The 27,690-nt window shown below is 44.2% G+C and overlaps 1 protein-coding gene across 3 annotated transcripts in view; it reads right to left on the reverse strand.

The window, feature by feature from the left end:
• Window positions 1–4,463: 4,463 nt before the first annotated feature.
• CBFA2T2 (CBFA2/RUNX1 partner transcriptional co-repressor 2) overlaps window positions 4,464–27,690 on the reverse strand; it is a 120,990-nt gene continuing 97,763 nt past the window's right edge. For 2 of the 3 annotated variants that reach the window (XM_016200651.2, XM_087818793.1), the window contains exons 5-11: window positions 26,707–26,888; window positions 25,532–25,785; window positions 25,186–25,271; window positions 22,827–23,022; window positions 16,501–16,569; window positions 14,015–14,205; window positions 4,464–9,406 (exon numbers count right to left, since the gene is read on the reverse strand). In XM_016200651.2, the coding sequence (XP_016056137.1) occupies window positions 9,113–9,406; window positions 14,015–14,205; window positions 16,501–16,569; window positions 22,827–23,022; window positions 25,186–25,271; window positions 25,532–25,785; window positions 26,707–26,888 (1,272 nt within the window). In that variant the 3' untranslated portion in view covers window positions 4,464–9,112. The remainder of the gene's footprint in view (window positions 9,407–14,014; window positions 14,206–16,500; window positions 16,570–22,826; window positions 23,023–25,185; window positions 25,272–25,531; window positions 25,786–26,706; window positions 26,889–27,690) is intronic. The other variant, XM_016200652.2, reaches the window with a different exon arrangement.

Consider the following 27,690-nt stretch of genomic DNA (forward strand, 5'->3'; position numbering starts at 1 on the left):
GGAGGATCCTGTGGGGTCAGAGAAGGGCTCTTGAAGACGCTGGTGTTTGCTTTGAGCTGTGAAAGATTAGCAGGGGTCTCCAGACAGATGTGAGGGGTGGATAGGCACTGAGAACACTGTAGACAAAGGGAGCAGAAGGTGGGACCATGGAGTGTAAGGGACTGGAGGTGAGCCTTGAAGGCCAGGCCAGGAGGTTGTCAGATGGGAATTTCTGGGTAGCTGTGGGCGCTGGACTGCAGATGAGGCTGGAGTTAGAGCCACAGGAAGAACCAAGTTCTGAGCTGGAGCTCTGGGGACACAGAAGAGATCCTCAGGCCTTTTACATTTTGCCTACTTTACACAATGGGGGGCAAGCAAGCCCTCCTTCATCTCCATCTTGCCATCCCCCTACCCTCCAGGGGTTGGCCACCATCATCTCTGGCCTGGAAGACTATGGTCACCTCTTCATTGGGCTTCTTGTCCCCACCTGACCCTCAACAGTCCATCCCCAAAATGGAACAGCAGAGGGGGCTTTCAAAACATAGCCATGGTGACCACACCCCTTGGACTAAGACCTTCAGTGGCCCCCCACTGCCTTCAGTATCAAGATCAAGTTTGATTTCTTGACTTGGCATTCAAGGCCCTTAGCAATCAGCCCCCATTCCCAGTATGTGCAGCCCTGTCCCTAAAGCACACTCCAGATGAGCTGGGCTATTTCCGATCTCAGTCTCCCCCACTCTTGCCCTTTGTTCTCCCTCCCACCCCGGCTTACTACAGAAATGCCTTCTTAGCCTTTATGGAGCAGGTCAAAGCCGCCAGGTGTGGGTTACCTTTCCCAATCCTTGCCCTCAATACCATGCTCTTGGCTCTTCAGCTCATTTCAACAGCCACTGGGCACCTGCTTTGTGGCAGGTGCTGGGGATGGTGAAATGTCCCAGGCTGCTGATAGTGCCCAGGTCAAGGGTAGTCAGAGTACTGAAGCTAGGAGAGCTCCCGGCTCCTCCTGCTCACTGCCTCTCCCCACCCTTTCATCCACTCCCTGCACCTGCCTCCTCACCTGTGCCAGGGATCACCTGCACACATTCAAACCTGTCCTGGGGACTGGCCTAGTGCCAGGCCAGATGCTACAGTGTAGGTGGCTGCCACTGGCCTCCAGCTTTCAATGAGAAACACGCTTTAATACAGCCTCTCAAGGGGCGAAACAAAGGGACTGAGAATTAGGCAGGACTTCGAGAAGTTATTCTCAAAACAAGTAAGACACCGGGTCTAGGCAGGTTGCTGGGACAAAGAGGGATCCTCAGGGAAGTCACACACTGGCAGAGAGAGAAGCAGGTTGTGACGGCAGCGCCTGTTTACAGGGGCTTTCTGGATGCTAGGGCGATTCCCAGGTGATCACAGTCCACCTCACAACAACCCAGTGATGTAGGCATCATTAGCATGCCGAGTGTACAGATGAAAGCAGAAGCCCCATGAAAAATACCTTGCTCCAGGCCACACAGCTGGATCTACTCCCTGGCACCAACAGCTGTTTGCCATCAAGTGTGAATAGTGCTGAGGGAGATCTTGGGCATCCTCTGATGACGGAAACCTGCTCAGAGCTAGAGGACAGTGGCAGCTGTAACAAAGGGGCTGCAGGATGGCAGATGCGGCAGCAAGAGCGAGCCATGGGAGCACAGCACAGGGTTCTGGTGTGGGCTATCCAGGGCCCAGCCCTCGGAAGGTAGGTGGTGGTAGGGACAAGGCCTGATCATTTCTGGAACTTCCGAGGAAGGCACCCAGAGAATATTAGCTAAACTCATGGGGCAGAAAAGTAGGCTCAGAAAAGGTGTGCAAAGGAGAAAGGAAAAGTTGCTGGGGGTGGGGGGTGCCCCATAGGAATCCGGCCTGCAGGGGGAGGCGGCAGAGGTAGCATGTCTGGCTTTGTCCACAAGAGGGCACCCGGCACCAGGCAATGAAGCCTGAAGCAGTCCTGGGGAATGGGGGGGGGGGGCTGGTTGTTGGTTTCCCCACCCCCTCTCCCTCCCCCCCTCCCTGGGAGGATCTGGATACACCCAACTCACGACGCTGAAATTCCAACAGTTAGAAGCACGCACAGCCGGGCAAGATGGCTTTAGATGGAAGCATGTTTGCTCATTCTGAGATTTTATCATCTGAGGCCAATTAGTTCCCTCTGCTGAGAAACACGAGTCGGTAGGCGCCTTGACTCCATACTTGGTAAAATTTGAAAGGCTTCTTCCCTAGCAACCTACCTTCCGGAAGAGATAACCTATTTTCCGTCTCTTTCTTTGTCTATGACAAAGAATCTTGTAGTAACGCTTCACTCATTTTCAGACTCATCGAATCTGTTCGACAGTGCACCTAGCATTCATTTCAGTGATTATTTCCAGAATTCTATTTTCAAACCTGCCTAGTTTTATTTTTACTTAAGCTTGATTATTGCTTTGTCCCTCCCAGATTAGAGGCCCTGGGAGGGCTGTCTGCCTAGTTATTTTTAGTCTCATACTTTTTGCCAATTTCTAGAAGTTTCAGTTATTTTATATTACGTATCTAATAATATCAACATCTGAAGTCCCAGCGGTCTAAACTGATCATTGTTCCTGCTGACTCTTGCTTAGAGTGGCTCATTTCATTGCATGTTCAGTAACTTTTTTGAATAGTTTATAATTGGTTGATACACAGCATTATGATTACTTTGGTATTTTTTTCTAGAGGATTTGCATTTTTGCTTCTGCCATACACCTGAAAATACTATAAGACAGAATCACCTTAATTTCTCAGCCTAGGGATTCTTTGACCTCTGGAGAAAGGAAAATCTGAACCTCAGCCCCGAAGAGAGCAGACAGTCTGATCAGATTCTCTTCAAGTAGGGGCAGAGAGGTTTCCTGCTCAGTTCTTTGCAGACAGGCACGTTTTCCCTGCTTGTCTTTTCACTGTGGCCACAGCCACGCCATCTTGCCTCTAGCCTCAAGGAGATGTCTGGGTTTTTTGTTCTTGTATAGGCTCAAAGCCTCGCCTCATGTTTCCCCTTGCGGGAGCTGATCAAACTTCACTTCGCAGAAGTTCTTTTGCTGCCCTGCACAGGTTTCCTCTTTTGTATTTAACCTCCTTTGTGGCTTCAGTTTACTCAAGTTTTTCCTGGCCCTTGGGGATTTCCTACACTTTCTTGTATGTGACCTCAGCAATGCAGTTACAAGTACACTCATTAAAATTTATCGGCATCTGGGTGTTTATGGTAATGGTAGATTTTTTAGTCTGCCATTCCTATAGGAAATTTAACACAGCATTTTACCTTATGATCACTAGAGCCCCTGGGATCTTTTTTACAGACTGGATTCCTGACCTGGCTACTAAATGTGGTTTCTGTTGTAGGCCGAGAGTCACAAGGCTGAGATCCTGTCATTGTTTTAGGTGGTGGACTGCAGCGCTGGGCAGCTGTGGAGATGCAGTTGGCCATATGTGCATGCAAATCACACAGCTAAGCCCCCACCTTGCCTTCTAGGGCCAAGGCCACAGCCTAGCTCTTCTCTCTACCCTGAGGTCTAGTAACCCACCCCTCCCTTTGCATTTTTGAGGCCTGTGAAGTTGGTGGTGCCAATAAGAGTCTAGGGAAAGGCTACTCAGAAGTAGGGTTAGGGTAGAGGCCAGACCTAGATATTCAGGGGACAGAGTGAGGTTGGGACCAGGGCCTTAGGAAGTGAGACCTCAGGTCACCGGCTAAGGAACTGGACTGACAGCCAAAGGCTCCATACCCACAGGTGTGCACAGGTGTCCTGGCACAAATCTGTGATGTTGCAGCTGACTTGACCATCAGAGCCCTGGAAAGTATAACCTGGGGCCTGCTGGAGGCACAGCAAACTGGTGGGCTTCCAAGGAAAGCAGTTTGAACACATGCTTCAAGGACCTGAGCAGTGTTCAGTTCTAGAAACCTCACTTCAGAAAATTATTCCAAAGAAATAAATCAAGCAAAGATGTTCAGTTCAGTATGCTAGACAGGAAAATGGGAAAGCAACCCAACTGCCCAACAGGAGGTGAAGGGTTAAGAAAATTATGGCCTTGATTAAAGCAGACAACCATCCAGCAAGTAAACAGGAAGGCAAAGAACTTATTTATGATTTAACATCAGTGTAAAAAGGACATGAAAAATTTCAAACTTTCTGTGGTTGTAGCTTCCTTATTAAATCGCTTAAGGGTGAAGCAGCTAACAAGGGACTGGGAGTCTGGAGGCTGTTACTGGCACTAGCCACAGGCCCACTGGGGGCGGGCAGCCCGGTGGGGCCTGGGCCCCTCAGCTGGCTTCCCAGAGGCCCAGCAGCTGGACCATCTCCTGAGCAGATCCTGGGTGCTCTTTAGGCCATAGCAAGGGCCACTGGAGGTGTCCCGCCTCCAAGACTGGGGAAGAAGGGGGGGGAGGACACAGAGGCCTGCCTGCGGGATGTCTCACAGTGTATGAACCACCTCCCCTCCCAGTCGCATTCCAACTTAAATCAAAAAAGGAATATAGCCTTTTTATTGACTACTTTAAGTAGAACAAACTAAATACATATTTAACAGTTTTGGTTCATTTATACAGTACATTAAATAAGTTATGCACAGAGTTAAGTAACAAAAGTTCCTATCAGAGAAATGACAAAGCACAGAAAAATCAGACTCTACCGCATCCTGTGGGTGGTTTCACATTCATCGTTTCCCTTTAAAAACCACGCTTGGAGGCTGTTTTTCTTATTTACTTACATTATTGGCTTTCTTTTATAAATGGAGCTTTTGTAGTCTCATCAGGAACTTGGAAATCTGTGAAAGTGGACCGAAGGCCTTTTAGCCAAACAGCACTTTCAACTACTCGCCTAATGCTTATTGCTGCTTCTCTGACGACTCCCAGGCAGGGACAGGGCTGTCCCTGCTGGCCACTAGCCACACACACCCTATTTGGTATAAGCATCAGTGAGTGTACACTGGGCAGCAGGGGCTCTGACCAGATGGGGTCTGCAGGGGAAGCACCATCTCCATGGCTGAGGAGGGAAGGGGGGATGCAAGGCCCGCTGCCCTCAGGCCTCCTAACCTTCTCCTGGCCCTTGGCGGAAAAGGTCACCTGCACCATCATCTTTGGAAATGAGCATGTCAATGCATGTGGGCAGAGGCAGGGAGTCAGTGTTTTGGTTTCACAAGAACTAGACACCCAGAGTTGGAAGAGCCCTGTTGGGCAGCTAGCCCAGTGCCCCACCCCACCCCAGCAGGACTCCTGACAGCTGGCTGTCTGCCCACGCTGGAACAGCCCAGGTTCCTCTGGCTTTTCTTACATTTGGTTCAAGCGCGCCACCACCCCGTTCTCTGCAAAGGACTAAAAAATAATAACTTTAAGAAAGTTGGCTTGGCCTACTGACCCAGGAGTCTAGAAACCAGTTCTGAAGAAAGCCTCCAAGATGTGTTCTATATTAAATGGTTTATTCAATCCACACTCCCTTCCGCAATTCCCAGGACAACAGCCACCTGGTCATTGCATATGCTTTCATTCTGAAGAATTCACTACCATGCATTTCCAATTTGTATTGTTGAACCTTCAAATCCACCTGCTGAGATCTTTTCTGGAAACACCCAGAACAAGGTCTACACCCTCTGCAAGCAGGTGACTATAAATTGGACTTTGGAACAGGCCGCATTCAGTGTAGATTTTCTGTCTGGAAGCTGAAGATGTTCACATTGACACCAAGAAGTGAGGCGCTACCGGTAGACCAAGTGGCCTGGATGGGCCAAGAACATCAGCGTGCAGAGGGCACACTGCAGCCAGGGCCGGACATGGACCCATGCTGGGTAGACATGTCATGTTTCCAGGCTCAGATCCATTGAGAGACACATATCACTCAGCGCTGTCCAGGAAAATACCCACTTGCTGTGACCTTAGAGCTGCATGATCCCTGGAGCTGCAGAGCCCTCCCACGAGGAGCGCTCACACCTCATAAAGTGGCGGGCTGGCTATTCCTGCGCAGGTAGGATTAACAAGCTTCTTCTGGGGTCAGTTTTCACCACGGGGTAGAGTCAGGCATGCTGCAGGCAGTGGGCACCCAGAAGGTGACTGAAGATCTGAGGAGCCAGCCCTCGAGTATTCCTCGGAACACTGAAAGATGGCTCCCACGCTGGCCATTTTGGGTCTTTCCTGGTTCCTGAAACCATTTCTCACTGGGCAGGACAATGATACGCCATCACCTGTCAGTGTCCCTCAGTGGGCGATGCTGAACGCTGGCCTCATCCTCCAGATGTGCTCTGACCATTGGGCAGGCTCGTGTCACACTTGCTTTTGACTTCTAGGGTAACATCGAAGAGCCTGTGACTGCCCTGACAACACCTTCAGTACCATCACTCTGAATCCTTCTGCATTTTTGTCCCCCAAAATATTAGCTATAAAAGTTGGTTCTCTAAGCAGCCTGATTATATAAAAATATTTAAGATCCAACTAGATGAAGGTGGGAAGCCTGAACTTGCACCTCCAACCTGGTAGCTGGGGTGGTGTCAGCAGAAACTGGAAACCAAGTGGGGAACTCTGACTCATCCCTGCCTCTCCAGCCCCATCACCCCACCCCAAGACAATGCCGTTCCTCCACCCAACCAGAGAGCTGGAGAATTTCAGAAAGGAGGGAGCTAGAGAAAGGGATTCTTTGCATCTAAACAGTAAGTCCTGAACAGATGCCTGCAATCCATGTGTGAAACTGGCCAAAATTAACACAGAAGGTCTGAGAACTGAACTAGTGTGGAATACTGCCCAGGCTTCCAGTGTGGACTCTGGGTAGCACATGAGCAAAGCAGTGACTCGCATCACAAAAGCTCTGAAAACTAAGCTGTCACAGGAACCACAGCCCACAGTCTGTGAGGACCTGACAACTAAACCCTCAGCTTAAGAAAATGGCATCTTGATGATAGTATTTTGGGTCTATTCCGACCAGGAAAAATCTACCTGACTGGTCTTGTGGCCACTTAAAACTAAAGAACCTGCCCTGGCCAGTTTGGCTCAGTGGTTAGAGCATCGACCTGTGGACTGAAGAGTCCTGGGTTCGATTCTGACCAAGGGCACATACCTCGGTTGCAGGCTCAATCTGCACACGCGGGTGGCAACCAGTCGATGTCTCCGTCTCTGTCTCTCCCTTCCACACTCTGAAAAGCAATGGGAAAAAAAAAAATCCTCAGGTGAGGATTAAAAAAAAAAATTAACGAGCTGCCTAGGTGTTCATCCTACTTACCAATGAAAAGACAGACCTGGTGGACGCCATGAGACACTTTCTTGCTGTAACTGATTTATAGGCTCCATGGCCTCCTTATGGGACATTCCACATCTTATGAAAATGTAGGCAAGTCCCATCTGGGGTGCTGACCTCATCCTTGTTAAAGTCAGAACACCCCACCAACTGCTGTGGCTTAAAGAATTCCAAATCAATGTAACATTACTGTTATTCCTTCTAGGGGGACACTTAACTTTGTGCAATGGAAATATAGGTATTTTAAAGGTACCTTGTACTGAGTTTCTTTACAAGATAGAAAATCCTTGGATGAGGTAAATTAGGGACTAGAAATTCTTAAAGATACACCAAATGCAAGGACAATGCTACCTATGCTGATTACTTCTCCTTTATAGGACTGCAGCTTCTATTTCACTCTTGTCAGCTCACAGAAGGGGGCGACCTAAAGCTGGGCTTTCAAGTGCCAGCTGGAGCAGGGCTGACCAACTCATCCCAACTAATTCTGGGAGAGAAGGTGCTGGAGGCGTGGAGGAGGAGAGGTCAGGAGAAAATGTGTGTGGCAGTTCTTAACATTTTATAAGAGGTTTAGGTGATGTCATATTTGGAAAGCCAGGTCAGCAGCTGGAAAACTCCCTGAAGACAGGAAGAGAAATTGGTCAGGCTCTCTCAAAATGGTTCTCACGTTTCACAAAATTTCTTAGCTCAAAGTGGGAACGTATCAAACATACAAGAAGGGAATCTGAGATTGTGTGCCCAACAATAAACTGATGTAGTTATGCATAATGACATGAAACCACGAGGTCTGAAGAATTCTTTCCAGTCCAGGAGGGCTGCTCAGAAGTGACCAGGCCCTGACTGGTGAGGGAATCCTAGTCACACCACACCACATCCTATGGGGCAACTGTGGCTTAAGAGGCGCCAAAGAGACCGCAGGAAGGAGATCCACACGGTGATCTGGACACGCACGGTCTGAGATAAGAGGACACAGAACAAGAAGACTGTGCAAACAGCCAAGTGGTGACAAAAGGTTCTGCGTTTCCAACAGATGATCCATTCAATAACATGACGATAGTAGTTGGCCAACATGCTCAGAGAGAACAGACTAATCCACACTGGGTCTTGTTCTCCCTCAGACCAATCCATGCGCTGGAAACTATTTTCTGCACAAGCAAAATCAAATGAGAGAGAAAACTGGGTCCCAAACTAAAGTAGCCAGGCAGGTTGGAAAATCTTGTCCAAAATGATCTGTGATGCTTGGTGGAAGTTTTATTTATTTTTTATTGATATGGGTGCTTTTACTGAAATGGTGACATTCCTGTGGTTTCTGAGAATCTTAACAAGTTTGAACAGCAGGGTCAAGAGAGTCCTGAGTGCTGCTTTTTGCCTCCCCAAAGTCCCCGTGGGGCCAATCAGTGGCATCTGCTGAGGGTGGAAATGGGGCTCATCAAGCTGTTGGGGGTGAGAGGGGCCACTCTTGTCAGAAGGACCCTCTCCACGGCCTGCTGTCAGACTCTGGGCCTCTGCTGCAGGAGGATAGTGGAGTAGGAAACAGTGTGTGGGGTGAGCTACCTCCAGCCTGGCTGGGCACATTCGACAGTCTGCTGCCTCAAGAGGCAGGGAGGGGAGCTGGTGGTCTACACTGGAAGGGGGCTGGCCACACCAGCTCCTGCTGGGAGAGGAACAAACCAGAAAGCCACGGAAGTGGCAGCTCCAGCCAGCTGCCTGTGTGCAGAGAGTACAGCACACTAGTTCCCCCAGGGACACAGATACGAAACTGGGGCAAGTGTCTAGAGAGGCTGTGGAGCGGTGTTTGCTGGACTTGGGTTCTTTCTGCCTCTACTTCACTTCTTGCTGATGACCCTGGTCCAGCTCTTGCTCTGTGAGGTCATCGGGGGAAGTGAGCCTGGGGCTCAGAGTCCATTGGTGTCGATGGCTGTCACAGAGGCAGGTGTCGAGGAGCGCGAGGTGGTTGCTGAGGTCTTGTCCAGGGCTGGGCTTGGCACACTGCAATCAGCGGACCGGGCTGACCTCCCTCCAGGAAGCAGTGGCCGGCTCTGGCTGTGGGGGCTCTGGCCATGCAGGTTCTGGCCACAGAGGCGGTGGTGCCGCTCCCAGTCCTTATGCTGGCAGAAAGAGCCGCAGTATCGTGCAATATTGCAGCCGCTGCAGGTTTCGCTTGCTTTGCGGCCACAGTTCCAGCAGTTCTACAAGACACAGGCAGTGGTTAATTGCTTGGCTATTATGGGGCAGGCTTGTTATCACCTGTCACTTGCACTGTAGAAAAGGGGGCTTGGAGCCACACACACCTGTACTTGTCCTGCTTCTACTGTCTCTGCTTTCTGAGTTTCCTGAGTAAAACAGGAAGAGTACCTACCCAACTGAGGGGACAGTGAGATGAGGGGGATGTGAAAACACAAGCAGCATCATGGCAGGGTGGGTGGAAATCCCACCTCCTGTTACAGGCACTGACTCACGTTTTATTCCTCAGCAACCGCACTAACTGTCCCAGGGCCCCCAGCACAGTTGGCTGGCTGTTCCAAGACCACATGGCTTTCTCTCTCGGTCCTCCCAAGAGAGGAATAATGCTATTCTCACTGACAACACCGGATTTTCTAGACAAGTCACCTGCCAGGGGACCGGGATGGCTGGACAGGGGAGTGGGTGGCTGTGCGATGTCCTGTGCCCTCTTTCTTCTCAGATATGCGCCTGTCACCGGTGAGCTGTGGGTCAGGAGATACTCCTGGCTGTCTGCAGGAGCCCCTGCAGTATCTCAGAGCACAGGGCCCCCAAGCTCTAGGTCAGGAAGTTCTCTTACTACCCTGCACTTTCTTAGAGGGGGACAGGTATTGCTAGGGTCTAGCAGAAACCACAGGGGAGGGGGAGTGCACATATGAGAACGCACTAATTCCACGACAGAGGACAGGAGACAAGTGAGGTGTGGTTAGAGCTATAAGTCACAGCCATGCAAGCAGCTGAAACCTGCCCCTTGGTGCTCTCCTCCTTTCTCTAGATTCCAGTGGGGACTCCAGCAGTGATACCCAAGGTCTCCAGCATCCACTTATAAGAGAAAAGCCTTCTGGCATTGGCCAGAGGAAGCTACCAGGAAGGGGCAAGGGTTTCTTAGGACTTGAGCAGCGCTTCTCTCCCAAGTTCTCCGGAATGGCAGAAGCCAATCACAAGGCCCATTCTGGCCACTCCTTAGAGAAGGACACCATCCCCGATGAAGTGAGGACAATTGCTTAAGTGAAAACCAATGGGATAAGTGTCAAAAAGGGCCACCTGGCCCACCTCTTGCTTATACAGATGGGACACTGAAGGCCTGTGGGCAGGAACTTGCCTGAGGTTACAAAATGATTACTTGGCCCTGGCCGGTGTGGCTCTGTTGGTTGGAGCATCAACCCTTGCACCAAAGGGTTAGGGGTTTCACTCCCAGTCGGGACACATATGGGAGGCAACCGACTGATGCTTTTCTCTCACATTGATGTCTGTCTGTCTCTATCTCAGCATGTCCCTGAGTGAGGAATAAGCAAACAAACAAGAATCAATAAAAACATATCTTCAGGTGCAGATTACAAAAAAAGATCACTTGGCCACGCAAAGCCCGGAACCCCAACCTCCTGGCTCCACTACACTCAATGTAGATAGTTAGTGTCAAAGAACATTAGAAAGGGCAGTCTCCTCCCTTCTAATACAACAGGCTTCTCAGGAAATACCCTCTAGGGGCTGCCCAGACTTGCCAGCACCAGCGCCAGCAGCAACACCAGAGGACCAGAGGAGGAAGCTGAAGTAATTCCTAGGGCTGAAGCAAACTCCATTCCAGAGAATGTCATACTTTTGGGGGCCTGACAGGCTGACCCCCAAACAATGCTTTGGTGGAACATTACCACTCGTGGGGAAGACCACAGTGGTCATCTACATGGGGCTGCTGTGGAAACACAGGCTGCAGGGTCAGCCCAGCTGAACGGGGAGCCTCTACTCCCTCTGCCCATGCCTGCAAGAACTTCTCAAACCGGGCAGAGTATTAGAGCAGCGGTACTTTCACCTTGGCTGCTGTTCTATTTAAAAATAGCTTATTTCCTAATTTATGGAATATAATAAAGTAAGGAAAGGTAAACAGCCTCCACTGAGGGAGGACACAGACATGCAGGAGCAATGCGGTGTCAGGGCAGCCAGGGTGAAAAGGACACTGTCATGTTCCCATTCCCTGTGAATTTTTTCTGACTAAACCACGAGGCTTTTGCCAAGATGTAAGACAAAAAGGGTTTATTGTTGTAGTCGCCCTTCAAACCAGCATTCCTCAAAGCTGGAGCAGCACACTTGGTGAAACAGCTAATGGGAGAAGGTTATAAACCTTCTGAAGCACTGGCACGGGGAGTCAGAAATGGGATGCTAGATTTCCTGTCAATCACGGGCCATCAGTTTATGGCAGTATTATTCCCAGCGTGGCCCGGGGACCACTTGTATCAGAACTACCTGAGGCTTGGCAAAATTCCTGGGGCGCATCCCAGACCTCCCTCACCTTCCCACAAACTGGCCCATCTTACGATCTCCTAGTAGGCCAAGCTGCCTGCCAGGGAAGCGAGGCTGGGGCAGACCATGCTGTGGGGGTGGGGGTGGGGTGGGGTGGCTCACTTCATCTTCCACCCAAGGCAGTCCAGGGGAGGTGCTGGGAGGCCCCGAGGAGGCAGCTGTTCTGCAGGGGTGGGAACTGCCATGGCTGACACATGGATGCTGTTAACCACAAGGCCCTTCCCATCCACAGTGCGTTCAGAAACACGTACACAACCATGACCAAACTGTATCTTCCTAGAAGCTATGAGACCAGCAGGACAGGGGCTCCATACACCCCCTATACAGGGAGGGAAACTGACTCTGTAAGGTCACACTGCCAGTGAGGAGCAGCTGGGATGGGAACTCAGGGTTGCTAACCTCCAGTCCTGGGCTCTCTCCGCTATCCCAAGCCACCTGTCACAGGGTAAACAACAAACTCCAGGGTTACACTGCTAGACTTTAAATATGTACAATATTTAAAATTACAGCTCCTTAAAAGCACTTTCCCATAAATGGAGAGCTGGGATTTAAACCATGCAGTCCAGATCCAGAACTCATGCTCTTAGCCAAAATGTTACACTCCTTCTTTGGAGACAGAAAAATATAAACAGATATGAAAGTAGATAAATATGGACACATATATGATATTAATATGAATAGCTATAGATCTAGAATTAAATACAGACTTAAATACACACAACAGGAAAAGATATCACTGCTCAGAAACAATTCTAAAGAAAAAGTAGGAGGGGAGAGTTAAAGAAATGATATCCCCCCCCCCCTTTGAATCTGAACTTTAAATATGACTTCTGATCACATTTCTGACAGCAAGTATAAAACTGTAACACGTATTTGGAGAAATCACATTCTCACCAATATAACCATTCACTCCTCTGAAGCCTGGTATCAGTACACAGTCTACAGGGTAAATACAAGGAACTATTTTCTCACACTCTGTCTTTGTTAGAGCACTGCAATACAGAGTTTTCCACACCCTCTGTGATGGCCACATATTTAGACATTTTTGTCTTTGCATTGCCACGCTTGGCACTGCTATATTGAAAGGGATCACTTAAGTAAATTGAGAAAATAAACTTCCTGTTGTTTAAAAAAAAAACAGACCAACTAAAATACCCAGTTCTTTATAACTTCAAGAGAATGTCCCACAGATAACTAATTTCTCAACTAGTAGATGGTATCTACCTACTTAGAAAAAAAAAAAAAAAAAAAAAAGGCTTGTTTAGGACTCTTAAAGCTGAAAAGCAACTAAAATGAAAGTTAGAAAAAACTTCATTATATTTGAAAGGACTGCTATGGTGTTTTTGTCATGTCTCCGCCCCCCCCTTAGTTCATGTTTATTCTCATTGTGGTACAAGAGTGTCTTATTTTTCCTGAAAGCATCACCAAGTCCTGGACCATGGGTCTTGGAGAGTTGGGCAGGTCCGCCTCATCTGTCACTTCCACCCATAAAAGAACTACCCTATTTACAAGCAGACCAGATGCTACAGGGTCTCCTTTTCCTTACTCCTGCTGGCTTTAGCACTGTGGGCAAAGTCCCTAACTCAGTTTCCTCATTTGGAAAATCGAAATCCAGCAATACCCACCTTGTAGGGTCATTGTGAGGATCAAAAAGACAGTATACACTCTTAGCTCTGCAGCTGGCACACAGTGCATAAGCCCACTCAGTCAAGGGGAACGTCATCATTACTGCGCAATCTACAAACTATGTTTTTAGGGTGAGTTTTCAAAATTTAAACCAATGTAGTGAGCTAATATATGTAAGAATATAATGCAGAGTGGGGCAAAAGTAGGTTTATAGTTGTGAGTACGCAAAATGCAGTTTATTTTTTTAAAAATATTTTTTATTGATTTTTAGAGAGGAAGAGAGAGGGAGAATTATCAATGTGAGGGCAAAACATCGATCAGTGGCCTCTGAACACCCCCTACTGGGGATCGAACCTGCAACTTCTTGGTGCATGGGACAACGCCCAACCAACTGAGCCACACCAGCCAGAGCGACAGAGTTTATTCTTGTATTATTATTTATTAATTACTGTATTATTTTCCATATGAACTGTAAACCTACTTTTGCCCCACCCTGTATAATTGAGAAATAAAACCCCTCTGGTACTGGATAAAAATTATAATTGTCTAGTTCAAGAGTGGATGTTCTGTCTCATTGCTTAGCACTTAAGAAGAAAGCAGTGGGCTGGCTTGCTCCAGCTGCCCCAGCCCCAGCCCCAGGACTAACAGAACTCTACCTCCGTTGACTCCTCCTGCTCGTTTATGACAAGAAAGGCGTCCTCTGCGGCCTGCCGTTTGACATCTGCTATGGTTTGCTCCATCCGAGCTCGCTCTGTTGCAATCACCTCAAAGGCTTTTTGCTCGGCCTCAGCAACAGCTTTCTGCACCTCTGACATGGCCTGGATTTTCACTTTATTCACAGCTTCTTCTGGAAGAAAGGGGCAGTAAAATCACCTGGCCGAGGATTACTTTCCCTCCCTTTCCACGTCACTTCTAAAAAGGGACAGAACTGAAACAAGACGATTTTTTCTAAAAACACACAAGGATGGACATATGACACACGCTTTCACTTTTATTCTTATGCTCCCTTGTCTATTCATGCAACCATTTGTTGGGTATAGAGATGGAGGTAGGCACTGTGCTAGGGACTGGGGACACCTAGGTGACTACTGTAGTCCATGTTCTCCTAACTGTGATAAGCACAAAGGTGGCTTAGGCGTCAGCATAGGAGACAAGAGACTTAAGGGAAAAGTGGTCAGCTCTACAAGTGGCAGAGGAGGACAAGAATGTGTGTCTTGGTGAGATGGTAGGTGGAGTGAATTTTTGGAAATTCTTGCATCTCGGTTAAGGAATTTGGCCCCTTTTCTAAAGAAAATGTGAATTCTAAAGGGTTCTATGCAAGGAGAAAAGGCTGAGGACAGAGATAACAAGTGAGACTGGGACAACAATTTAGAAAGATAGAACACATCTGAATTTAGGCAGAAGCAAGTGGCACAGAGGAGGGGATGGGGTAGAAGAAGACTGGTAGCATCTAAGGGTCTGGAGGTGAAGGTAAAGGGGAAGAATGGTGGCGTCATGCAACGAAACGAGTAATAAGTAAAATGCTGGTGTGGAGGCAAGTGAGAAGGTTGCAGTGCCTCTAGGGCATCCAGGTACAAATGAACAGGAGGCAGTTCGGTATGTAAGACTGACCCAGGTAGAGAAAAATGGGCCATAGATACAGGTTTGGGAAGGTCGCCAGGAGCCCTAGACTTCCAAAGCCCTGTCCAGTTACCATCACCCCACTTGGTTCCTGATCACTGTCTCCCATCATCACCCCGCCTGGTTTCCACAGGATGGACTCTCCAAATGACACACTCTACGTACCAGAGCCTCAGCCCTAAGTCTCAATGTAAATGACCTCCCTCCTGAGACCACAAGACTGGATAGAAGCCTAAGGAAGCTCCCTTGTTGCTTGGCTCTTTCATGTGGCCTATGCTCAAAGGAGGTTTAAACAGTGCTCTAGGCTGCATCATGGAACTTTCCATTTTATTGCTCCAGCCTTAAGGAAGTTTTCACCTCAAAGGCCAAGCAAGAATGATACCGAGTTGACTTGACACTGAACTCCATGCTTCCTTTACTCTTAATGTCCACATGGTCCATTGTGGCTCACCACAGCTACCTTTCATATCCTCTTGTTAGTTACCAGGTAGGTGTTAAGTCTCTCTTATTGAGCCAACATAATAATGCCCTGAAGAACATTTATCCTCTCAGTTTAAGGATCAATAAGAATCACAGTTTGGATAACTAACTTGCCTAAGGTCATTCAAGGTCACAGGTGGCACTACAGCACACAAGGACTCAAATTTAGCTGGCCCAATGGCACAGCCTGGTTCCTAACCATAGTTAACCAAAGGTACCTCCCAAGTGGAAAATCACCAGCTACTAAGGAGACCTTGTGCATGGCAATTTTTCTGTTTGCCAGTAAGAATGAACATTTTGCAATACATTTATCTGTATTCTTCATAATCTGTTTGTTCATATCTTTTGTCCATTTGTTTATTATGGTCTTGATGCTCTTGAAAGTCTTTATGAATGACAGATACTCTTTGTAGAAGCAAATTTTATCTTAGAAAGAAAAAAATCTATATTGGACTAAAAAAAAAAGTTACTAGGAAAGAGAGTCAAGAAGAAAAAGGCAGCTAGTATTTGGATAAGGGAAATATTAAGGTTAGTTTAAACCCCTATCTTACCACAATAGGCAGTCCACCCTTATTCTTGTAGAAACTGAGGCCTCCCCAGAACAGTCTTGATGAAGCTGGGGACAGTGAAGGTGAAAGAAGAACAGACAGTTGTTCCAAGAGCAGAATGAATGAAATGTGATAGTGTGTGAACGCAGTGTGTGTAGATTCTAGTGAACAGACCAGGAAGAAATGAATTAAGCCACATGCCCAGAAACAGGGCATATAAACAGGGAAGGAAGAGTTAGTTACTTATTGCCTCAGTGTGACCCAGAAAAGGGTGTGAAAAGGATCTGCATGAACTGCTCTGAGGCATTCCAAATTCTTCACCTGCAAACTAACATGAGAATCATCCAGATGTGTGGGAAAGCTAGAGGGAGAGAGGCAGGAGCCTAGGGCTCTGTGAGGAGGTTGTTATGAGACAACCACCTTTCCCTCAAATGTGTGCTCCCATACTGGCATGAATTAGTGAGTACATGCAACCTATAAGCACAGAGACATACCAGTTTTTTTCCAAAACTCCACAGGTACATATCCTGTTGCTGGCCTACTGTTGAATTCCCGCTGAGAATCTATAGAAAAGAGGTAAGTAGCATAGGGTCAGAAACTATCTGTGATAGGCATGTTTTCTTTTTACGAAAAATATACCAGATCTCTCATTCACCACTTAGACTCAAACATGTATGTTCATTTAGTGCAAAAATATTCTGATAAGAAATAAAATCAGATTATAAAACAGCACACTTAATTTTTACTTTTGAAACACACACATGCATGACTCAAATATTAACAGTATTTCAAAGTAGTGAGATTAAAAGTGATCTTCACTTTCTTCTTTTAACTTATCTATATATCCTTATTTTTCTCCTGTGAACATATCTGTATTTTTAACCCTTTGCGGTCGTATTAAATTTGGACATGGGTGTCGTACTGGTCGGAATTAAGAGCTTTCAGAGAAATTATGAACTGATACATGAATGGAGTTAAGATTCGTACGGTTCCTTGCTGTGGTGGCTGAGAGCAGACATACGACCGGAACGGCAAAAAAGCTTTGGTGGCTGAGAGTAGACAAACGACCGCAAAGGGTTAAGGTACTTCCTAAAATATAAGTAACTACAGATATTTATATGTTACATGTGTGTGTTTTCATATCAAATTGAGCTGTCCCTATCATGCACAGGGCACTGGCAACAGCTTTGTAGGTATGTCAGAGAATATAGCTTTTGTTTCTCGGTGAGTCTGAACCCTTACAAGTGATTTAAAAAGGTTTCCTGTCAACTTCTTTAAATGCTTATAAACAAATAAACAAAAAAAACAAGCAGTGAAGAAAATACTCTGATCTGGAACAGTGCATGTCAAATCTAACACAAAAAGGCATCCTGGGGGTTGCTGAGAAGGACACAGGGGTGGAGGGTGATTTATCATGTATGTTTATTGTGGCTGTAAAATATATCTTATAAGAAATGGTTCCATTGCTTCCAAAAGGCGAAAACTAATTAAGGTAATTTGAATGTTTTTGTTTTTTAATGTCAGTGCTAGTGGACTCCCTCATTTAAAAAAAAATTGATTTGAGAGAGAGAAAGAGACTGATTTGTTGTTCCACTTAGTTATGCATTCATTGGTTGAGTCTTGTGTGTGCACTGACTGGGAACTGAACCTGCAACCTTATCATATCAGGATGACCTTCTAACCAATTGAACTACCTGGCCAGGGCCTCCCTCGTTTCCTTATGCTTTGTTGAGGCTAATCTGAAAAGGGGATTTATTGCTCTGAACACTCACCAACCCAGGAGAACAGCCAGTGTGCAGGGGAGGCCAGTCTAGCACAAAACATTTGCCAGAGAAGCTTTATAAAATGGTTAGTCCTCATGAGAATGCCTGGGAACTGGTTACAAACTGGTCTTGGATAGGGAGGGAAACTGCACAAAGAACCTACTTCTGTATCCCCCCAAGCTGTGAGGGGATTAGGAGATTTTTTTTAATCCTGGAAAATACACATAACATTTACCATTTAAAAGTGTGTGATTCAGCGATATTTTGTACAGTAATAATGTTGTACAACTACCATCCCTACCTAGTTCCAGTACATTACCATTACCCTAAAAGGGAATCTCTAAGTTTAACATTTTGATAGTATTAATACTTTTTGTGATATTGCACTCTCTAGAAAATGCTATCATCATTGCCAATAAAAAGAAAACTGAAGGGCTCTTTTCAACATAGGTAAGGTCTCTGATTCAAATTTCATACCTAAGTATGAGATTTATGAAATACAGGGCAAAATCTAGGACTGGAAGAAGCAAAGTAACACAAGCTAAGGAGAAGGTAGTAGATCAATTTCAACTGAGTCTTAAATCAGGAAGCCAGTGAGAAAAAGTGTTTTTGAGTGTGTAGATAAGCCATCATTGATGTTAAGTGAAAGAAGAAACACTCGTTTACTTGTGAGGACGTGGGTTAAGTCTTGACCAATCAAGGAAAAGCCACTATACTTCAGTCATCAATAAGCCCTTGGTCATTTCCTTTGAGGATCTGCCCAGTCCTCAGCATTTTATTTTTCTGACAAATGTAAAAGGTGAGATGCACCTGACCCTAAAGGAACTTTTCAGCTTACTCAGATTTCGAAATGCCTGGAAACTAGGGACATTTTCATATTTCCCAAAGCTAGAGACAGAAGTCAGAATTTTCAGGTGGTTCACTAAGAAAACTAGAATTTCAGAGGCTATTGTAATCAAAGGTCAGACAGATAATGCAAATAAACGCTCAAAAATGGGGGACTGGTAAAAAAAAAAAGGTCAATAAATGGTATTGTTGGTTATGTAGGAGAATGCTCTAGTTCTTAGGAAAACAGAAGGAAGCATTTAAGGATGGAGATAAATCTTCAGTGTGGAATAAGCTAGTGAATTCTTTATATGTTTCTATATTTTCTATAATAAGCCATGCAGTTTCACGAAAAAAAAAAAAAAATGACTTACCTCATGAGGGTGTTTGGAGAATTAAACGATAATGTACATAAAGGAAGGCTCTCAACTCTGGGGGCCCAGGTTCCAACTCAGATCAATTAAATCGGAAACTTGAGGTGGGGCCAGGATATTAGGACTCTGAAAGCCCCCACACGGGTTCTAACGGGCACTCAGGGTTAACCACTGAAGAAAAGTGCCCAGCTTAGAACACAGTGTCCATGTTTAAATGCCTTCCAAATCAGACTTGGAGCATCACCTCTCTGAGGTCATGTGTATTTTCTATTGTAACAATGGTAAAGCATCTTTTTAAAAGCTGATTCTTCTGGTATTGCTGGGAACAGCTTATTTTTTCAGTTTCAGGCATTATCAACTGACTAGCTATTTCAATAGGAAATTTACTCTTTTAACTTCTTCCCCTGCCCCACCACAGATACATTCACAATTCCTTCTCCTTCTACTTCCCAAATAGAGATATACTCAAGTTCTGTTACACCAATAGTCAGCATTTACAGTACTCAATGTGAATGCTTATCATAGCTGAGACTTATGGTTCAGTCTACGAATCTTCTTCATTTATTGAACAAGTTTTATTTATTTATTTAAAAATATATCTTTCTTGATTTCAGAGAGAGGAAGGGAGAAGAGGAGAGAGATAGAAACATCAATGATGAAAGAGAGTCACTGATAGGCTGCCTCCTGCATGCCCCCCATGGAGGATCGAGCCCGCAACCCAGGCATGTGCCCTGACTGGCAATCGAACCGCGATCTCCTGGATCACAGGTTGATGCTCAACCGCTGAAGACACTGGCCGGGCAAGTTTTATTTTTTGTTTTCCTTAGAGTTAATAATTGCCTTATTTATTCATGTGCTAAGTTTCTTATATAATTATTTCTAATTCAATCTCAAACTCTCTCATTAAATATTTTATAAATTTTGTTTTCTTAAAAAAATCTCCAATAAGCTTCTGGGCTAATCCAGACTGAATTGGCTGCTTTCTAGGCTTGCTGTACCACTGTAGCTTGGGACCCTCTGTCACTATCCTAGGGATTCCTTTCTGCTCTCTTTCTCCAGCTGGTTCCTATTTCATCAATTCTATGTCTTCCACCTCCTGGTTTACTTCCCTGTACTGGGGCATATCCTTTCCAATCATAACAGACACTACAATACAAGATAGATGGGAGGTGCATTTCTTGAAAAATTGTGAGTTTTTACTCTAACAATTGTTTTAGTTGAGTACAGAATTCTAAGTTAAAGTAACTTTCCTTCAGATTTATATTTATTCTAACTTTCAATGATGCTCACTGATAAATCTGTTTCTTCCACTGTGTTGTTTACTTGGTAATAACCTGTTGTTTACTTGGTAAAAACCTGCAATACTGTCTTTCAGTTCTGGGTAAATTTTTAAAATTATTTCCATAACAATTCTATCTTTCTTTCTGTTCTGTTCGACATTTCTGAAACTCATGATTTGACTATATGAGTTTCATGGAACGTCATTAATTTTTAAAATCTTTTGCTAACTTGCCCGATTACTGGATTCATTAAACATATATATTCAGATTCCTTGGACCCCAAATCATAATCTCTAGGGAAAGGCCTGGAATGTGTTTTTGTAATAAATAGCCAGGTCACTCATTCCCAGGAAAACTGGGGAAACCTGACAGCTGAATCAGTTTCTTTCACTTAAAAAAAATTTTTTTAAACTGCCAAAACATTAGATGACTAACAAGTTTATAAAAACGTAAATGTACAAATTAATGAAAATTTATAAAGTGAACACCCATAAACCTCCAGATCAAGAAAGAAAACACTTCCAGAAACCCAAATCCCCAACAAATAAGCGGTAAGGCTCAGTGTTGTTTAAATGATGCAAGCCAGGCTGGTAATCCTACCCCGTGAACAGCTGGTAAGATGACGAGACGGCACTCTGCACCACCTCCACTCTCCACCCCAGGCTCCCTAGAGGAAACCATTCTTTTGAATACTATGATAATCACTTGTTTTACCTTATGATTTTTGCACTTATTTATGAATCCTTAAATAAAATACTAAAATATATCCCTCGTTGTCTGAACAAAATCTGCTCCTGAAAATATTGTGAATCACAAATTTTCAGATAGAGAACCTATAATCCATTATTTTAAATGGGTAAAGTAATAATGCCATCCAGTTTCTAGTCAAGTTATCTCCAAATCACCAAAACACTTAAATACTAAGTACTTCAATAAAAATCCACCAGGGGTTTCTGCATAACCCAAAACATTCAAGACATGAACTGTCTAACCATTTAAAAGTCCTTGGTGTGTGAGTTATGCCTCAAAATACTGTTGAGTGTAAGATAGTGCTACTTAAAGTGCTGGTCTGCAGACTGTATTTTGTCCATGAAGAAATACGGAACTTACGCCAGGACGTAACGCAACTATGTCTCTAAGCACACTGCTTAGTTTAGAGGACTCTTCTCATGGCAAAGCTAATGGTGTCCAATATACACATCCTGGGGTCGGCTTCTCATATCATCACAGACCAGTAACAAGTAGTTTTTGGAGTGGTTTTGGTTCACATTTTAAATAGCACACTTTTTAAGGATATGAATTATGCTTTCCCTTCTACACTGCAATGAATATTACTATAAAAAAGAAATAAAAATATAAATAGATACTAAAAGATACTACTGTTCAAGTCAAACTGATATCCTTGAGAATTCTGAGAGAAGGAAACACTGGGATACGTGAAGAGCTACACCTAGAGCGACAGCTTATCATCCCAACTGTCCTCATTTGAGAGTGAGGAAGGTGCTAGTAATTATGATGACAGGATAACAGGCATAAACTGGGACTTTGCCAGGCAAATGAGAACATACAGTCACCCTAACTAGGCCCTCAAGCAAAGGGTGAAAAAGAGTAGAGGTTAATGCAAAGCAAAGATTGCAATCCTGGCTGGAGGAGAGCTCATGACTATGTATCTCACTTTGCATTCCTGCAGACTCATTGATGGAAGGTTTGTGATTTGGATGATGAACTTTGGGTAAATTTCTGCAAGTTGTTACAGGTATTCTTTGATGTCTTGCTGTGCTAGATATCCCAAACAGTGCTGCTAATCTACGGTTGGCTCAAGAGTCACTTCTGTGGATGCGGTGGGGCAGTGGGATCCCGATGTCTTTGAACCAATCTTTTGGTAGTCTTTTTGAGGCTAACAGCTGTCTTCTGTGGAACATGCTATGTCTGTCATAAGAGATTCATTCTCCCTGGTGAGATTTGGGAGCTTGAAGTGGTGGGTGGGGAGCGAGCCTGATCACAGATGGCCCTTCAATGATCTGTATCTTTAGATAGAGCACCTTTTCAGTTATTGGGTGAACGTGATGGAACACTTTGGAAGGGATAGATGTGGCATCCTGGATGTACTCTAGATTGAGAGCACAGCTGCTGCTTTTGGGTGGGAAAAGAGAAGACAGGACACCTCAGCTTGATATAGTAAAACCTTTGGTAGAGCCCTCCAGGCAAAAGCTGATAAATAGTATTAACCTGGATGAGGAGTGAAAAAGATGAGGAAAAGTGAGGCAAACACATTCAGGACTACTGTGAGGAACAAATGTGACGTATGTGCAAGAGCCTAGTACAGCCAGCCAGGCTGAATTTAATAACAAGTATTCTTTGATCATCATCTAGCACATATACGGAGTTAAAAAAGGAACAAAATCATCAATGTTCTCATTCTCCAAGAGGAAGACAGTATTTCTTCAACATGCCAAGTACCAAGTCCTTGGCATATTTTATCATCTACTCTTCATAATCGCCTGGGTCTTTTTAACTCCACATTCTAGCACCACCTTTCTTTAAAATCAAATATAAAAAGTCAGTCTTGCCATCTTACCACTGCTGAGAGAATCTGCGCTCCCGGGACTGTGCTGCCTGGAGACCAGTTCGCCCCCCGTTTTCCTCATCTCTGTATTTTCATTGTATCGTCTTTTCCAGTAGTTGAGCTCTTCGCGATCAGATTCCTGACAGCGCCGCAGAACTGCCATGGAGCGCCTTGTCTTTTCTACCATTTCCATAATGCAGTTCAGGGCCTGAGCCAGAGAGGAAGTCAGGCAGTGATGAGATGAGGCCATCAAACACCAGTGTTGTAAATCAAGGACAGGTAAACAAAATATATGAAGAAAGAAGGTTTAAGTGTCTTACACATTCAGCAATATCAAGTTTACACCGTAAAGCCTTTATTACGGCTTCTTTTAAAATATTTATAATGTGTATAAAAATATGTGCATATATATATACACACACACAATTTACTTTTTATTTGGATTTCAAAATAATACTTTGGATTTTTCAAGGTTGAAGCATCCAGAGTCTCATTATACTATAGCCCTTTAAAGACTATGTGAAACCTTATATATATGTCTAAACACACCAAACCCAGCCGGATGTGGCTCAGCAATTCAGCATCGACCTAGGATCCACAAGATTGCAGTTCGATTCCCGGTCGGGGCAAGTGCCCGGGTTGCAGGCTTGGTCCCCAGCAAGGGGCGTGCAGGAGGCAGTCGATTAAGACTCTCTCATCATTGATGTTTCTATCTCTCTCCCTTCCTCTCTCTGAAATCAATAAAAGTATATTTAAAAAACAAAACACACACACACACACCAAGGCATCTGATAAAGCTGGAGATTTATCAAAAATGCTATTAGAGCCCAGCTGGTGTGGCCCAGAAGGTCCTGGTTTGAGTCCCAGTTAGGGCACATGCCTAGGTTGCAGGCTTGATCCCCGGTGGGGGGCTTGTGGGAGGCAGATGATCAATGTTTCTCTCTCCCATCGATGTTTCTATCTCTCTAACCTCTCCCTTCCTCTCTCTCTAAAATCAAGAAAAACATTAAAAAAAAGAAAGAACGCTATCAGAAATAACATTCAGAGACAATTTTTATCACTGAAAATACATACCACCCTTTAATGAATTACTACATTTTCTCTTCCCTTTTCAGTGAGAAAGGAAACCTTCTCTTACAATGAGACAGAGAACTCAGGCTTACGTTCTGCACTAGGATGTTAATTCTTGCTTGTTTTTGGAGAAGCTCCATCTATGTAACACTTCCTATATACCAGGCCCTGTAATAAGCACCTTACATATTCATTACAACCCTCCTGTGAATTCAAATACAGCATTCTATTTTTAAAATCAAAGAATGAATAGATTTTTAAAATTAGTTGATACACAATATTACATTAGTTTCAGGGGTACAACATAATGACTCAACATTTATATACCTTGAAGGGATCACCATGATAAGTCTAGTACCCATGTGACACTGTACAAGGTTATTACAATTATTGATCATAAATTCCCTACGCTGTGTATTACATCCACATAACATTTATTTTATAGTTGGAAATTTGTACCTCTTAATCCCCTTCACATTTTTCACCTACCCCCTACTCCTACCTCTCCTCTCTGGCAACCTCAGTTTGTTCTCTGTGTTTATGGTCTGTTCTTATTAAGTATTGTTTGTGCATTTGTTTTGTTTTTTAGATTCCACATGAGTGAAACCATATGATATTTGTCTTTCTCTGCCTGACTTATTTCACTTAGCATAATACCTTCTAAGTCCATGTGTGTTGCTGCAAATGGTAAGATTTCATTATATTTTATGGCTGAATTAAAAAAAAAAGAAATGGAAATTTTTTTTAAGTTATAAAAATTAAGGCTAAAAATGGTGAAGCAACTGACTCATTACACAAAGGTAGGAAGTGGAAAGCTGGGATCTGAACTCACAAACTTCGGTTACATGACTTTTCTTGGTTATGACTTGAAGTGATCACCTCACCACAAAGATTCAGGAGTCACTCTTAGCTCTCTGGGAGAGTAATAGATAAATCAGCTTTTACTGTGAAGACACTGTGGCTCTGGTTAAGTTCACTTGAAACATACATACTCTATTACTATTGGTGATGTTAAGAATTAAAAGTACGAACAAATTAGGTCCAGAGGCCTGAATGCATGGAATAGAATGACAGATCTCAGAAGGGAGGGGGTAGAGATTAACCAAAGAACATATATGCATAGCCCATCGACAGACAACAGTGTAGTGAAGGCCTGGGGTGGGGCAGGGGATGGGTGGAGGGGGGCAAAGGGAGGGAAAATGGGGGATACATGTAATACTGTCAACAATAAATTTAAAAATTTTAATAAAAAAGAATTAAAAGTAAAAGATAGGAAAATCATACACTATCAGATTCTTACATGATCGAGGTGTTTCCATTCATCAGCCCATTCCCTTTCTGTCAAACGATGGTCTACCAACTCATCCTGGTAGCCTCCATTCAGACCTATTAGAATTTAAAGACTAAATGTGAAGGCAGAATGAAGAACACAGCAAATAGAATTCTATCAAGTAAACACACACATTTTTGTACCAACTCTGAGCACACTGCGAAGGCAACAATTTACAACAGTGTGGGACCCACAAAATGACATAAAACCAACCAAAAAAGTTACTATTGAGAACGTATTTAAAAACTTCTACAAATTGATTATAAAAGACAAAAAAAAAAAAAAAAAGAAAAAAAACCATGCTTATGACACTTACTAAGATTGTGGTGTCTATCACGAACTTCTCGGTGTTCTAGCATCTTGTTGGGTTCACGATACAGGTGGGAAGTTGCAATATCTTCTAAGGTGTAGTGCTGAAGGGGTGGAGGTGTAGGATGGAACTGGCCCCCAGGATTCATAAGGGGCACAGTGAGGGCAGGACTGTGCCGAGGAGCAGGGCTGATTGTGCATACTCTCTTGGCAGGAGGCTCAGGAGGAATTGTATCTCTTTCAAAACTGCTGTCTTCCCTCCTGTGCAAGAATGATAAGTACATATCTGAACCAATCAACAAGTGTTCATGTAAACATGTCCTTGAGCATCTACTTTGTGCTATGCATTTTCACAAACAGGAAGACCATAAAGAAAGGTTCGACATAAGGCATGAACTGAAATGTCTTCAGAGGACAGAGAGATCATGGAAATTACTGATTTATTCCAGCAAAAAAAGAGAGGTCACATTCATCCAAATAAGGCAGAAATATCTAAACCTCAAAGTGAGAGACTAAGGAGATGACGGCATTTTCTTACATGATAGGAATATGGAGGATTAGGGATTCTAATTTGCTACTGTGATCACAGTTATTGAAAACAATTCTCCACATGGAAGAAAAAAGGCTCAACAATTAATACACTTGCGAATTGGTAGGGCTTTTAGTAATTTAGCTTTAATTGTAGTAATTTTCCACTGTTGTTAAAATACTGCTTCCTTGACAAACTATAAAATATTGTTGTGGTAGACATCCATACTGAAATTTCCAAAATTAGTTAATATAATTTAATCTTCAAAGTAATGGTGATTCATTAGCAAGTATCAATAATTAATTGTTATACTTTTATAAAACCTCACATATCAGAAAAAATACCTGGGGCAGATTGTTTCTTATGGTTCTGGAACAGTGGACACACAGAATGCTATAGACCAGAGTTTCTCACCAGAGGCATACACAGTCATCTGGAGTTTTTTTTTAAAAAATACTCATGTCTGGGAGCTACACCTATATATCTGAGAAGCATTCTGCTGCCTGATATTGGGATAAAGTAAAACTAACCTTAGAAATTCTAAGTCCATACCTATATATAACCACAGTCATCAAACTTTCTTTCACAAGCAAAGGGGAAAGCTCAAACTGGTTCCAGTAAAGGAAGGACAAAACAAGCTCTTCTCTGCTCACCTTTCTGGACTGGGCCTCTTTCCATTTCCATGTACTTCCATGAGTAGCTCAGAAGAGTCAGCAGGTGATGCGATACTTGTGTTGAGCAAAAGGTGTTCATGCTGAGCCAAGTACTGGGATGGGGTCTGCTTGGCGGCCCGAGCACAGTGCAGCAGTTCCCGCTGCAGCAGGGGCAGGTTGGCCTTGAAAAAAAAAGAGGCAGGGGCTGGAAGGCAGTTTTCCCTGTGTTGGGCCCCACACAATAGGGCCCAGCACCTCAAAAGGCTTTTACAAACATGACGACACAAGACCAAAGCCCTTCTCTCCTTGTCAGTCTGATTTTTATATGCCTCTATGAGTAAAGTGCCATCTTCTATAGTGAATTTGAAATGGCTGGTTGACTTATCTCTTGTCCCCACAAAATGTAAATCCCCTTAAGGAAGAGAATGTGCTTTATTTACCTTTGTACAGAGTTAAACAAAGCTCAATAAAGGTTTGTTGAACATAATAATTTAAAAACTTACACATTTTTTAAGACTTTGGCCAGTTAGAGAACTAGTATGCCTTCATGGGAATAGGAGGCATCTATCATTACAAAGCCTGTTTGCTCTCTTCTGGGTACTATTTAACCTTCCCTTCATGTTCTCTATGAGAACCACAGTGGGATTCTGGAAATGGTGATTATTCTAGCTTGGCTGGAACATGAGGTTTTTAAAAATAGTATTGGGAATGACTGGAATGAAGCCTTAGACTAGGCTCTGAGGATACACAGGTAACCCATGGGGAGAATCAATTTCTTAGTGTGGGACCCTCATTGGGCATGTTTCCTTATTTTATAAAAGGACAATTAATTATGTACTGATTATTTTTCCTTCCCCTGAAAGTGAGAAAAGCTTTAATGCGGACAACACACATAAAAAACCCTACACTCTTTGAACTGAACTCTAATTCCTTCATGTATAAATGTACTTTTCTCATATTCCTTCTATTTAAAAAAAATTATAT

The sequence above is a fragment of the Miniopterus natalensis genome, chromosome 7, assembly GCF_054644295.1.
Source record: "Miniopterus natalensis isolate mMinNat1 chromosome 7, mMinNat1.hap1, whole genome shotgun sequence".
Taxonomy (NCBI): Eukaryota; Metazoa; Chordata; class Mammalia; order Chiroptera; family Miniopteridae; genus Miniopterus; species Miniopterus natalensis.